At 40.9% G+C, this 14,143-nt stretch overlaps 2 protein-coding genes across 8 annotated transcripts in view; one reads left to right on the top strand and one right to left on the bottom strand.

Moving 5' to 3' along the window:
- Positions 1-9,753, bottom strand: part of nphp3 (nephronophthisis 3) — a 58,571-nt gene extending 48,818 nt beyond the window's left edge. The window contains exons 1-4 of one of the 5 annotated variants that reach the window (XM_048609805.1): positions 9,080-9,518; positions 7,760-7,871; positions 4,044-4,420; positions 1,551-1,676 (exon numbers count right to left, since the gene is read on the bottom strand). In XM_048609805.1, the coding sequence (XP_048465762.1) occupies positions 1,551-1,676; positions 4,044-4,364 (447 nt within the window). In that variant the 5' untranslated portion in view covers positions 4,365-4,420; positions 7,760-7,871; positions 9,080-9,518. Of the gene's footprint in view, positions 1-1,550; positions 1,677-3,449; positions 3,579-4,043; positions 4,421-7,566; positions 7,664-7,759; positions 7,872-9,079; positions 9,519-9,674 lie in introns of those variants that run through there. The other 4 variants (XM_048609814.1, XM_020511620.2, XM_048609820.1 and 1 more) reach the window with 4 other exon arrangements.
- A 97-nt stretch (positions 9,754-9,850) lies between these two features.
- Positions 9,851-14,143, top strand: part of ssr1 (signal sequence receptor, alpha) — a 16,730-nt gene continuing 12,437 nt past the window's right edge. Inside the window, exon 1 of one of the 3 annotated variants that reach the window (XM_020511618.2) lies at positions 9,851-9,994. In XM_020511618.2, coding sequence (XP_020367207.1) covers positions 9,919-9,994 — 76 coding nt within the window. In that variant the 5' untranslated portion in view covers positions 9,851-9,918. Of the gene's footprint in view, positions 9,995-12,503; positions 12,629-14,143 lie in introns of those variants that run through there. The other 2 variants (XM_020511619.2, XM_048609875.1) reach the window with 2 other exon arrangements.

Here is a 14,143-nt window from a genome sequence, read left to right as displayed (position 1 = left end):
CGACTAACAGCAGGTGTGGGAACATATACCAAATCGACTAACAGCAGTGTGGGAACATATACCAAATCGACATCAGCAGTTCACAATCAAACTTCTGATGGGAAAGAAACAATGGACAATAAATGTAAAGCCAACAAAGCCTACATTGCATGATTAAATGTCAAGAAAACACTTTCTCATTAGTGTTGGTACGTCAGCCTGATTTTTGTGTTCAAGTTACTGCAGTACAATTTGAATGCAGAACCATAGAACTCTAAGATGACAACACTATCAACTGAGCAACGACTGGCAGCCAAGAGTGAAAAATAGATGGGTCAACTTAGATTTGGAAATGCCAGTTTTGTTGTGTTATGTTTCACTGAGATAGCACACTGGAAACGAAGAACTGTTGATCCTAAATCCACCACAAAAGTTAAAGATTTTTAAAAATAAACAGAATTCCCCAATTTACCTGTCTTTCACAAAATCTGACAGAAATTACAGGCCAGGTTTCTGTACTTAACAAGGATTATTACTTATTGTAAATGAAAGGTCCTAACTGAAGATTGACAGTTATAAATCAAAGATACTTAATCTACTAGTTAAAACTCTAACCCAGATATAAATTCCCACTCTACACACAAATACAAACAGACACATAAAAAACCATGGGTGTTATGGGTGGAGGAAAAGACTTGGTAGGGCATTTCAGTTGTCCTGCTGAAATTATCGTGTTTTTTCTAAACAGGCTACTGTTTCTGAATCATCCTTTTCCAGATATTTTCACTTGTTTGCAGGAGAGTAGGGTGATTGGTTCACACTTGGAAGTGTCTCTGACTTATTAATTAAATGTCACAGTTTACAGCAACTGATGAGGGGAAACAGACTGGCTATCCTCAGGCCTGACACGCTTTTTATTGCAGAACAGAAATACAGCCCTTTTCCGCCAGAGGTACAATTGCTTCTGCCCAAATATTCATACCCACAAGCTGTTCATCTACTTGGGAGCTAATCACATAATTGTTAACAGCAGGCAGCCTTGGTCATTGGTCTGTGAATTGGTGACCAGTTATCAATCAGTTACTTACTCCTGGCCAAATCTCCATTTGACCCCCAGCTTCAATTCATCTGGAATTGAGGTGTTCCCACTGCTTGAACCAACAGCTGTATAAACAGCACTTACAATGAGTGTCATGTAACTTGTTTTTAGAAAATGCAGCAATCCTTCAACAATCCTTGCCTTTTAAATCAATCCTTTTCTCATTTCATCCACAATCAAAAATATATAAAAATATAAAGATATAGTCTTTACAGCTGCTAATGAAAAACAATGCCATTCCATCCAGTGCCCTAGTTCAATAATGAAAAAGTGCAACCAATGAAGAGCAACTAAGGCACTGAAACTGGCTGTCGGGGGCTGTAGGATCACAGCCTAAGACTGGCTCATGTTTGCAAGTGTGTAAATTCACTTCAATATTACTTTGATTTGTCTACAAAAGATTGGACATGGCATTGATACACCAACCATATTTTTCTTCAGTCTGGCACTGGTGTTTACTGGCTGCAATTACCTTGAACTGCCTTTTTACTTTATCCCTGTCATGCTCAAATGTGGCAGCTCTCTCCATGGCCTGGTATTTTGCCTCAAGGGCACTTTCTTTCTCTCGGAGTATCTTCTGGTAGGTTTTCTGGAGAGCCTATCAAACACAGTATCAGACAAGTTATAGCAAGTAAATAGCACACAACCCCAGTGCTCAGCAAGCTTATTCAGTGAGCAGTGAAGCCCTTGAAGACCATGATATTCCGAACTTGGTGTTCAAAATGTAAAAGAGAATTCACATACGCAGAATCTTTCAAGCCCTTCAGCAAGATCTAATACAACTCAGTTTAGTATTAAAAACAGAAAACGCTGAAGAAACTTTCCAGGTCTGGCAGCATCTGTGCAAACAGGAACAGAGTTAACATTTCGAATCCATTATAAATCTTCTTCAGAACCTTTTCCACAGATGCTGTCAGACCTGCTGAGTTTCTCAGCATTTTCTCTTGTTATTTCAGATTTCCAGTATTCACAGTATTTTGCTTTTATTTGTGTAGTTTAGTAATATATTGCCTTGGCTTCTTCTAGACGACTCTGATGAAGTTGACATTTCCAATCTTAAAAAGTGCACAGAACAATTTGATTTTTTAAAAAGATATCATTCTTTCGTTTCAAATGAAAATAAATGAACTGCAGGACCAGGAATAGGTCATCTGGCTCTCGAAATGGCAGAGCAAGCTCAATGTGATCTGTGAACAACTCGAAATTTCCTGACTGCACCCCATAATCCTTCGTTCCCCCATGTAATAATCTAACTCAGCCTTGAATAATTCACTGATGCAGCATCCAATGCTTTCTGGGGAAGCAAATTCCACAAATCAATGACCCTCAATAAAACTGTTATTCCTAAAAAGGACACCTCTTATTCTCAAACTTTTCCCTGCCTTGTTCTAGTCTCCCCACCTCTCCCACAAAGAGGAAACATTCTCCTAACACCCACCTAGGATGATCTTTCAATAGAAATCACATTTTGTTCTTCTTGACTCCAATTGGTATAGACCCAACTACCCCACCTTCCTTCACAAGCCAAGTCCTTCATCACAGGAATTAAGCAAATAAACCTTACTGCTTTGAGTGAAATTATATCTTCTTCCAATAAAGAGGCCAAAACTACACAGATGTGGACTCACCAATGTTCTGCACAGCAGCAGTGAAACATCCCTACTTTTAGATTTCATTTCTCTATGCAATAGATGTCAACATTCCACGTACTTTCCCAGTAACTGGTGGTAACTACACATTTTGTGATTCATGTAACAGGACTCCCAGGACAGTCTGTATCAGAGCTCTAATCTCTCTCCATTTACATTGCACACTGTTTTTCAATTTTTCCTGTCAAAGTTGAAAAGTTCACAAGTTCCAAAATTGTAGCACACGGACCATGCTTAGCTCAGTTGGTTGGATGTCTGGTTTGCGATGCAGAGCGAAGCCGATAGTGTAGGTTCAATTCCTGCACAAGCTAAAGTTACCACAAAGGACTCTCCTCCTCAACCTCTTGACACTTAGGTTAAACCGCCACCAGTCCTCTCTCTAACAGGACAGCAGCCTTATGGTCCAGTAGGACTACGGCAGCTTTACCTTGCCTTTATATGTCAGCCAAATGTTAAGCCACTTCGCTTACACATGCCCGTTTCAGAATCTCTACCTGTTCTAGACAACTTACTTTCCCATTTATCTTGGTATCAGCAAATTTAGCTCTTATATGCTCAGTCACTTCACCCAAGTCATTGATATAGGTTCTAAATAGTTGAGGACTTAGCACAGACCCCTGTAGCATTCCAACAGATACAACTTGGCTCCCCAAAAAGGCTACTTTATCCCATACTGTTAATTAACCAATCTTTCATCCATGTTAATATATTACCCTTTTTACCATGTGCTCTTTTCTGGTGTAGAAACTTTACGGCAGCACATTGGCTCAGTGTTAGCACTGCTGCCTCACAGCGCCAGGGACCCGAGTTCGATTCCACCCTCGGCCGACTGTCTGTGTGGAGCTTGCACATTCTCCCCGTGTCTGTGTGGGTTTTCTCCGGGTGCTCCAGTTTCCTCCCACAGTCCAAAGATGTGCAGGCTAGGCGGTTTGGTCATACTAAATTGCCCATAGTGTTCAGTGATGTGTAGATTAGGTGGATTATAGGTGGATGGGTCTGGGAAGGATGCTCTGAGGGTCGGTGTGGACTTATTGGGCCCAAGGGCCTGTTTCCACGCTGTAGGGATTCTATGAAGACCACACACGATGGTTTACTACATAATGCAGCTTTAACAGCATTGGACAGCATTAGGGTGCATGAACCAAACATACCAAGGATCTTCAAGCCAAAACAAAATACTGCAGATCCCAGAAACTGGAATTAAAAATAGAAAAAGTCAGAAACCATCAACAAGGCGTTTGTGAAGAGAGAAACAGTGTTTACACTTCAGGCCAACAATCTTTCACAGGTTCCACATTTTACTGTCAAGTTCTTACCTGAAGCTCTGCCCTCAACCTTTTATTTTCCTTGTCAAGTTTGGTTTCCTTTTTCTGCATGGAGGCAATCTCATTATTTTTACTGACACGAAAGATTTCATATTCTTTCTTGAGCCGCTCATATTCCGCAGCACACTCAAGGTCAACTGAAGCTGTTGATTTAAAGCTTGCACCAATTACCCGGGGACCCCGTCTGAAGGAGCTACGCAACAGTCTGGCCTTTGGTTTGAACTCCACTGGGATCTCGCAAGCCTCCCCTCCGCCACCATCTGTGTCTTCAATGACTTCATTTGGGCCAATCAGCGAAGATGCCGTTCCCATCGTGTCAATGGGCTTGCACACATTTAGCCCATGATTCCTTTACAGCTGCTAAATTTCTGTAAATAAATATGATAGAATCAGCAACAAAAATAAAACAAATAGTTTTAACTATCATGCTAATAATTTAACAACTCTGGCGTTGAATTGCCCCAAAAATTACAATAAATTACAAAAAGCTTACAATAAGGAAAATTTCAGGCTCCAATCTTAGGAAACCACCTAACCTGATCAAAAAAGTTGAATTCCCATTTGACCATATAAGTAGCAAGAGTACATGTAATGCTTACAAAGTACACTGCAGTTAGACTACTGTACCCAGATTTTACTTGCCTTAATTTAGGAAAAGGCCAAGATCACACTGGTGGAAAAGCAATTCACCAAGGATAAGCCTTTAGGTGTGAGCAGAGAGGAGATAAACGGAAGCTTTTTTATTCTAAGCGAGGCTAAAAAAAGAATAATTAATATATTCAGCGTGTTGAAGCTTGACGAAAAAGTACTTCCAGACTCACAAGTTAATAATCATAAGAATCATAAATTTAAAATTGCCCAACAAATTAAGTGAGAAATTAGGAGTAAGTTGTTACCACATGCATTTTATCAACTGGAACATTAGTAAACACAGGGTTTTTTTTTAGAACAATTGAACTGAAAAGGAGGGGAAGTTTTGTTAAACTTTCAAAAAACTGGATCAGACATGGATACCATGAATAGTTCTGGTCTCAAAGTTTTAAGGAGGATGCAAAGGCTTTAGAGAAGGTTTACAAGGATGATACCCGAACAGAGGGGAGACAATCAGGAAACGTTCCCCAGACTAGGAACCAAATCTCTACAAAAGGGAAAATTGAGAGCTAATTTAATAGTGACCTTTAAAACTATGAAGGGGTTTGAGGGGGTACTTGCAGGAGAATCCAAAACCGAGGCCATAAATATAATAGACACCAATAAACCCAAACCAAAGAAACATCCTTAATCACTGAGTGGATAGGATATAAGACATACCACCCCTCGGAGTCAATGGCATTGATGCATTTAAGATGTAGTTGGATAATTATAGGAAGGAGTAAAGAACACAAGAATATGCTGTCAGGGCAAGATCACGTAAGGCTTGGAAAGGCTTGTGTGAAGCATAAACACCATCACAAGCTAGTCAGTGTGAATTCAATGAATCAATGACTGACATTTTAAATGAAAACAGGCAAATATTCAAAAAAGAGAAACTGACGTGAATGAAGAAAATGCAAGGAAAAAGGACTTTGCAGTTATGCAGCAGTTAGTGTTTACAGAAAACCAGCCTAATCATTACAGCCAAATAGACTCCTTCCATACAGTGGAATTCCAAGATTCTACGAAAGTTCAATTATCTTCAGACTTTCATTGTGTTTAAATTAAGTTTACATTATACAAACGACATTCTTATATCTATAATAGTTATCTCCAACCAACCCTGCACAGTAAAATTGACATTTCCATTGAAAGTACAACTCGTTTTTTTTAATATTGGATCACCCTTTACTAGTCCTCACAGAGAAAGGTGTCTCCTGTGCATTTCGTATTGCAACTCAGTAGATGCTTTCATATTTTTCAAAAATAACCATTCTTTCTCCATTCATTCACGGTATGTTATGTTGTTGACTGGACCTGCATGTACTGCCCATCCCTAATAGCCCTTGAGAAGGTGGTGCTGAGCTACCTTCATGAATTGCTGCAGTTTCTGTGATGTAGGTACACCACAGTGCAGCTGGGAAGGGAGTTCCAGAATTGAGACCCAGAGACACATAGCACAGAATACATCTTCCTTGAGACAAGCAAGAGGTGTACCACATCAAACATTCACAAAGCACATAAATAAGCAAATCCATACAATTGCCCACATTTTTCAGTAAGGTTTCATTATTATATTTCATAGGTTCACATAAGCAAAGCTTGATTCAAATTTCTCTTTGTCGCATTCAAAATTGTACACATTCACTGGATTGTCAGCTGCTTATCTGGATCATAGCACCTTGTGATTACCGACAACATTATGATGCCTGGTTCTACAACTATTGAATGTAAAAGATAAACATTTCCACTTCAGGTTGATATGAAGCTGTTTACTCTGGAGAAGCCATATCAAAGTCCTCTGAAAAACTAGAAACCTGCTGTGTACCCTGGAGAAGGTTAACAACTCAACCTTGGTTCTGAAGAAATATGACCTCGGATGCAAGCCATTGCTTTGTCTGAAGAATACTTCTGATCTGTTCTTTTTCAAAGCTTAGGCAAGTCTTCAAGGTTAGTATCTTATTATTCAGAAACAGCAAAACATCATTTTCTTCACTAATACATCTAGTGAGTGTATCATTTATGAAGCACTATCTATATTAAAAATCCTTTATCTGCAAATACGGATGTGGATGACCTGAATTTCTGTTGTCACACTTTTGGCACATTTTCCCAATTTACAAATTCTCATGTCCAAATTTCTAATGGAAAATTGCATATCTAAACTAAAGGTTAAAAAAAAATTCAAAAATATTTGTGCAAGTCAATGCTACAATTAATTGTCTTCACTTAGAGACCTCCACCTCCTCATGCCGATTTCAAGGCTGAGTTTATTTGCACAGCATTGTAAACTTGCAAGTGGAATTTGAACTGTGCAGTTTACCTACTTCCCTAGTACGTAAAAAATGCCAGTCAAACACATAAATTACAGTGTTTTCTTTAGTATTATGCGTTCAAAAATTATTTGAAAAAAGTTATGAAGTTCTATCAAGCTTAAATTTACATGGACTATTCTTACTGAACAAAAGAAATTTTGTGGGTGAGACAGAGCAGGGAACTCAATATCAGTTACAAGTTTTGTCTTGAATTCAATTAACTTTAAAAAATGATCATGTCAACAGAAAAAAGAAAATAAATAACCTTTTCTGTAAGTTCACTTCAGTATTATCAAAACAGTAGCTGAATTTTGAAGCCAGCTAGTTCCTTCATCTGTTTTGAGAGGTAGAAAAGAGGAGTGCAAAACAAAGATTCTAATTTCCAACCCTGTTGGTGGGAACAAAAGACAAACAGGGACGAACTGAGGAAGAAACAGAAATGCAGAATAGAGGATTTTTTTTTGAGTTTTGCTCCTTTTTTTTGAAGCAGAATTTAAGGAAAGTAACGAGGAGATCAGTGACAAAGCTGATTGAGGGTGTTGGGCTCTCGGCCCGTCATCATTTACCGTTGGAAGAGGCACTGGATTCTGGAGGTAACAAAACCATGGATGAGAGTTTCAGTACCAAATAGGGGAGGATGAGATGAATAATATTACAGAAGTGAAATTAGGCAGTCTTTCCTATCAAGGAGGAAAAGCAGAAAAAGCTGCACATGGAGTCAAACTGAACTCAAGTTCATTTATGAAGAAGAGTCCCGACCCAAAACTTTCTTGGTCCTCTGATGCTGCCTGGCCTGCTGTGTTCCTCCAGCTCCCCATACTGTGTTATCCCCAAGTTTTCGTTAAGTATTTGGTTCAGCCCACGACAGAAACTGGGAAAGAAAACAGAATTAGTGGTGAGTGAGAGAGTGTATTGTGGGAGACCAAAGGCAGTGGTTTTGGACTTCTACATTAGAAAAAAAAACTCTTATTCAAAAGCCTGGATGTTGGACAAGAAGGCTAACAACAAAGAGGCAGTGGGGGGGGTTAGGAAACTGGGATGATGTAGACCTCATTTTCATCAGCATATACATGGAAACTAAGGCTATGTCTTTGAATTGAGGGGAAACATGAAAAAAAGGAAGAGAACTAAGATTAGATTCTGGAGGCAGGAGAATAAAGAGATACCGGAGATTCTCTAGTTTATTATTGACTAAGAAGGTATAACCAAAGTGTGAGCAGTTGGAATTCATTCAGTCGGACTTTTTTACTCTTCCATGGGGTTTGGCTACCACCGGCTGCAAGGTGGCCAATTTGAAGAAGATAGTATGTCAAAGGTCACAGCGCAGTCATGAAGTTTGAAGAAAAATTGTGCACTACATCCACGGAATGTGTCAAACATGGTTTTGGTTAGGGCTGCTCTGAGCAAGTTAATTGGTGAAGTTCAAATATGGTGTTGAGGGACAGACAGGCAGATTTGGAAAATGACAGCAAACCAAAGACTTAAAAGTAAAGTTTGGAAAAGAGAGAAAAGTGAGTGAAGAGGCAAAAATGGAAAGGTTAGGAAAGCTGAGATGAAAGCTTACAAGGATTAGCGCCGAGTTTATTCTGCAGTCCTTGGCACTACCTCCCAATGTCAAAACAAAACAGAAGACACAAAAAAGAGAAAAACGAACAGAGTGATAGCAATAGTAGGAACTGCCGACGCTGCAGAATCTGAGATAACAAGGTGTTATCACCCACGCACGCTCTACACCTTGTTATCTCAGAGTAATAGCAATAGTGTGTTTGCCCCTCATGAGTCTACACCACCATTCAGTAAGTGCATGCTTTTCTACCTGAACACTATATTGCCACACTATTCCTTAATGCCCTCAGTGCCTAAAAATCTACTGACTGCCAGTTGAGCAATCGCAGCTCTCCAGGTAGAGAATGTCAAAGATCCACAAACGAAAAAAAAAACTCTCCTCATCTGAGTCCTAAACATTCAGCCCATAATATTTTGAATTTGTTACCGTGTCTTGGACGGTAGGTAAGCCCTAGGCAGCAGCAACACAAACATGGCAAAGGTTGGCAAGAGAGGGAATGTGATGTGACTTACCCTGCTGCAGCACCCCTGAGTTCTGTCTGAAACCTGTCTGCACAGACTGTCCAGTCGTCAGCAGCAGCAACTCATCATTGTCCTTCCATCAAGGGACATATTAACGACCATCACTCTGACTAGCAGTGAATGACATTCAACGTTGGGGAGTGGTGTGGGAAACGGCAGCAGCTGGAGTCTCAAACCCCCGGCCTCCGCTATTTCCCTCGTACCCCCATTCAACGTGTGTGTGTTGCTGAATAGCCAGGGCATGGGCTGTACGGAGAAAACCAATTTTATTGGTGTGAGGTAATGGGGGAGGTGGAAGCGGTTCACAGTCGGCGCTGAGAAGGAGCGGATGGTGGGCGGGGAGGGAGCGGTGATGTTTACACGCAGGCGACGGGAGCGGGGCGGCGGGCGCCACCTCGTCCCTGCAGCCCTGCGTCCGCCATTTTCCCCGCCCCGCTGCCCCTGGTTACGCCGAGAGCGTCACCACATCGCAGCCACGCACGCGCGTCGGCCGCCTGCGTACCCGGCCCGACGGCGTCCCCAGAGGGACAGAACACCCAATCCCGCCCTTCCACGCACCGACTTCGAAATCCTTTCGGGAACCCACCTGCCTCTCCCGCACTTTCATTGAATGTTACGAGGTTTTTGCTTTGAAAATAAAATCCGCGTTCTCCGAGCTTGCCGCCCGCGTCCAAATCGAATGATTTGGAAAAGTGGATGGACACAGGAGCGGACGGTGGCTGACCCGCGGGTGGGCGGGGCCTGACCTTTCAACTCCCCGCCCCTTCGGCGGTGCCCGGATGGAGACCGACGCCATTCTGAGTGAGTGAGGATCCGAGAGCGAGCGGGTCATGGGCAGGCTTCACAATCTCCTGGTCTTACTGCTGCTGGTCTCCCCACTCTGCCTCTTCCAGCAAGGCGGCCCCGGTAAGAGTCCTTAACGACATCAGAACGCGGCGGGAGGGGCAGACGCTGCTGCCGCCCCGGTGTGTGGTACCGCATTTGTTGGGGGGGGGGGTTGGTGCTGACCTGGCGCCTCTTTCACCGGCTCCAGGCTCGGTTTTAACCCTCGGCAAGGGCCTCGCTGCCACCAGCCTCCGCACACGGGCTGGCTGGCTCCTTTAACCTCCTGTCTGACTCCGGATTTTAACTCTCTTGTGTTTGGAGAGGGAGGGGGGAGAGGGGCGGGGGGCGATGGTGAAGCTCAGCCCCTGGCAGGTTTAGAGCTGACGTGTCAGTCCTGGATTTTCAAAATGTGCTCAGATGTTCCTCTAAGGAACTGGTCTCCCATCTCATCCTCTCTCATCTCATCCTCTCTCATTGACTCCCATCCCAAGACGTTTTTTTTTCATCTTCTGCCCTTCGTCGTTCAGCGCTTACACTTATTTTTCTTCTCTTTTTTGAGTGTTGGAGTGGCTGCGTCCTCTCATTAGCCTTTTAGGTTGAATTTCTGCAAATGATTGCTGTATTGCACCAGTGACATTGGCTGCCTTTTAAAAAGAATAGACTTAATTAGAATGTTTAGTTGTGCTATCTTTATTGAAAGACAGCAAGACTTTGACCTGTATGCAACATGACTACTGTAGTTAATAGAACTGAGAAAAGTTTTTTATCAGATGTGAAACTTGTTTCTCTCTCCACTGATATCAACTGACCTGCTGATTTTCTCCAAAGTTTTCTCTGGTTAATAGATCTGACAGTTCTCAAAAAATCTGAGCTATGCACTGGAGGACTTTTTCCATTTTGCTTTTCCAGAGTAATTGTTCAACTTTGCTCAATTTGTGGAGTTCAGAACGTAAGTTCAATAGGGTAGTGCTTTCATAGACTTTTTAACCCATTAATTAACGCTTTCCTTATGTCATCTGCCACAGTCTTGAGTTGTCTTTCTCCGAATAACCCTTTGGGGAGATAGCCATGATGTTATTGAATGGTGGAGCAGACTGGAGGGGCCCAAAGGCTACTCCTGTACCTATTTCTTATGGTCCTTTATTTTCCATGAAGCTGTTCAGTAATACTTGTTTGGGGTGGGAGGACAGACGGTTTAAAACTAACTTTGGTGTTTTTTTTTAGCATATATCTTAAAGGAATTCTATTTCCTTTTACTGGAAAGGTGTGAGGTGTTTACACTGAAACAATGGCAGCAGCCTGTGTGCTAATGATAGATAGATATTGACTCCTCAGAGAAGTGTTAGGAATGCTGGGATTTTTAGTAATTGTGCTTTAAATTGTCCATTCAGTTCCAAGTTAACAAGAGGTTGGATTCTCAAGAATGGTGAATCAGCATCTCTATCTAAATATGATCTAGTATCCAACACATTGCCATGGTGATTAATGAGTCGTTGGTGTATCCTCCTTTGGTTCTCAAGAACATAGTGTCATAGTCATGACCACACAGAAAGGAGGCCATTCGGTCATCAACTCCAAGCCAACTGCAGAGACCAATCCACTTTGTCCCATTCTGTAGCTTAATCAATGAAACCCTGAAAGTTTATTTCTTTCAATGCCCATTTCATTTCATTTTGGAATTATCGTCTTCATCTCCATTTCGAGCATCACTGTAGACACCAAAATAGTACCCGAGCATTGGTATATCTTCTGAGAAGATGCTGGCTGACTGACAACCTGTTGCATTGCCTGCATTTTCCGTTTTTAGTACAAAAGTTGTTACAATTTATTGCAAAACTTCTCAAAATACTTTGCCTTTGGTTTAAAGTAAAATTGTAAATGCACTTTAATTGCTGTGAATGTTGAGGGAATTATGTTTCCAGCATCAAAAGTGAGCAGTTCAATCCGTGATGTCAATGCTAGTTCTTTTTTAGATTGGCATTAGTTTTAAATCATTCATGTTTCACACATGTGCCTTCTCCTGCTTCAACTGTGTGTACGTTTTCAACGATAATGTCTCATCACTAACTTTCCCATCAGAAAGAAGTCTTTATGCGACTCCATTATAGTTTACTCTTCAAACCTATGTTAAATCTCTTTTTCCTAAGTACCTCAAATCTACTTGTAGCAATTATTCATCCTTGAAAATTTAATGAGACTGTATTCTCTAAGACTTCAATATGCTTTCAATAATGGGTTACTCCCATAACTAAAGTGCTCATGGTATGATATTATTAATCGTTGTCCTTTTGTCTTTTAGCTTGGTGCACCATTGAACAAAATACTGAGGCCCCTGATGTTAAAAGCTCAATCCTATTGACTTCTTATTTATCTACATGCCTTCACATTTTTAGAGATAAAAATTATTAAACTGTTATTTAAATTCCTGGCTCTGTCCACATTAACACCTTTCAGCAGTTTTTGTATTTATGGATGCTTGCACTCCTGTTTTTTCTCCCTAAATTCAAAATTTCAAACCTGTGCATTCACAGTAGCAAAATTTAGTGTTGCATGCACATTGAGGCATCTTGTCAAACATAGTTGATACAGGCTTACAAGAGAGCAATTCGGATAATTCCTCGATGGAGACTCCAGATTGTGACTGGAAACTTGTAGAACTGAATCCATCCATTGGAGAATACGTTGGGGCTACATGTTCCTTAGGTGGAATAAAATGTGAGAATATTTTGCTTCTTTGGTCTTAGCTGAGTGAGGTTGTTTGAAATAGACTAGGTGCACATAAAAGTTTTCTTCATTACGGGCTACTTAGTTGTTTACCATAATGCTTCCTTGATCATGTACAAATGTTATCAGTTATATACACGTGTCAGAGCAGGAATAGCCCTTTCAGCCCCTCAAGTTAGCCCCACTATTTGATAACATCGTGCCCGATCTGATTATGATTGCTGCTCCTCCCAATCCCTGATACTCTTTGACTCCTTTGGTCAAGATTCAAACTTATTACCCGTCATTTACCGTTCTGAAGTTTCCAGTGCTAGCAGATCCTGATAATTGAAGATTGATCAACCATTCTACAATAGTGCAAAGGAACTTTCCCTAACAACCATTCAAGTTTATGGACGGGGCAGACTTCAGGTTTTTTTAATTTAGCAATTTTGTTTTAGGAGGAATGAGCACCTTCATAAAGTTCTCAATATTTTAGTAATTATTTCTTGTAGAATATTATAGCATTGGATTCTTGAAAAAGAAATGTATAATTCTTCAATTCCAGTGACATTTGGCACTATTCCTTAGCTAAACATTTTGCTGCTTTTTGTAAGGGATGATAAAGCTGATCACTGACGTGCTAGGCACTGAGGCAAGTTTGAGCCATAGGCTTTATCAATTGGTACCTTTTTAAAAATTTCTCCAGTCGCCACTGATTTGAAGACTGAGTATGTCTGGTTTCATTTCTACAGATAGTAATGGAAAACAGATTTACCAACCTAGTCTCCTTGCATTAAAGCTCACCCTTTGGTAAAACGTTCCCACATGCAGTTATGTATTTTTGCATTTGTAACTACTATGTTGGCACTCAGAGTTGCACTTATTGTGCAAACTAGTTCAGTTTTAAAAAGAACACTTCTAGTTTTGCACATGAAATCTTAATTGTCCTGCAAGTTAAGCTTAAGTTTCTACTCCAAACTGCAACCCACACTGCCTCAATTGCCTGGCTACTGAATCAATTCATACTTGTTCTCCTAGTGATATGAGAGACTTTTTTAATATCCTCTCATGGGATGTGATTTACTCCCAATCCCTAATTAAACTGGGTGTATTTACAGGCCATTTCAGAGAGCTGTTGAGAGCCAACTACATTTCTACGGATCCGCAGTCACATGTAGGTCAGACTGGGTAAGGACTGTAGATTTCCTCCCCTGAGGACATTAGTGAACTAAATGAGTTTTCACAACAGTCAATAGTAGTTTCACAGTCAGCGGTACTGAGTCTTGTTTTCAGTTCCAGATTTCTTAATTGATTCACATTCCTGCTGTCATAATGGGATTTAGACCACTGCTCTCAGTTTTAGCCCAGGTATCTGAATTACTAGGCCAGTGGCATTGCCACTGCACCACTTTGTACCATGTATTGTGGCATTAATTTAATTCTAGAGTTCCACAAATGGTTATGCCAATCTGGGCTGTATCAAAAGCTAATCGAAACTCGAAGGAAATCAAAAGTCTTAAGTGA

This window comes from Rhincodon typus, chromosome 2 (assembly GCF_021869965.1).
Source record: "Rhincodon typus isolate 14 chromosome 2, sRhiTyp1.1, whole genome shotgun sequence".
Taxonomy (NCBI): Eukaryota; Metazoa; Chordata; class Chondrichthyes; order Orectolobiformes; family Rhincodontidae; genus Rhincodon; species Rhincodon typus.
Note: the sequence above shows the minus strand (reverse complement) of the source record. Positions and strands in the feature narration are given on the sequence as shown.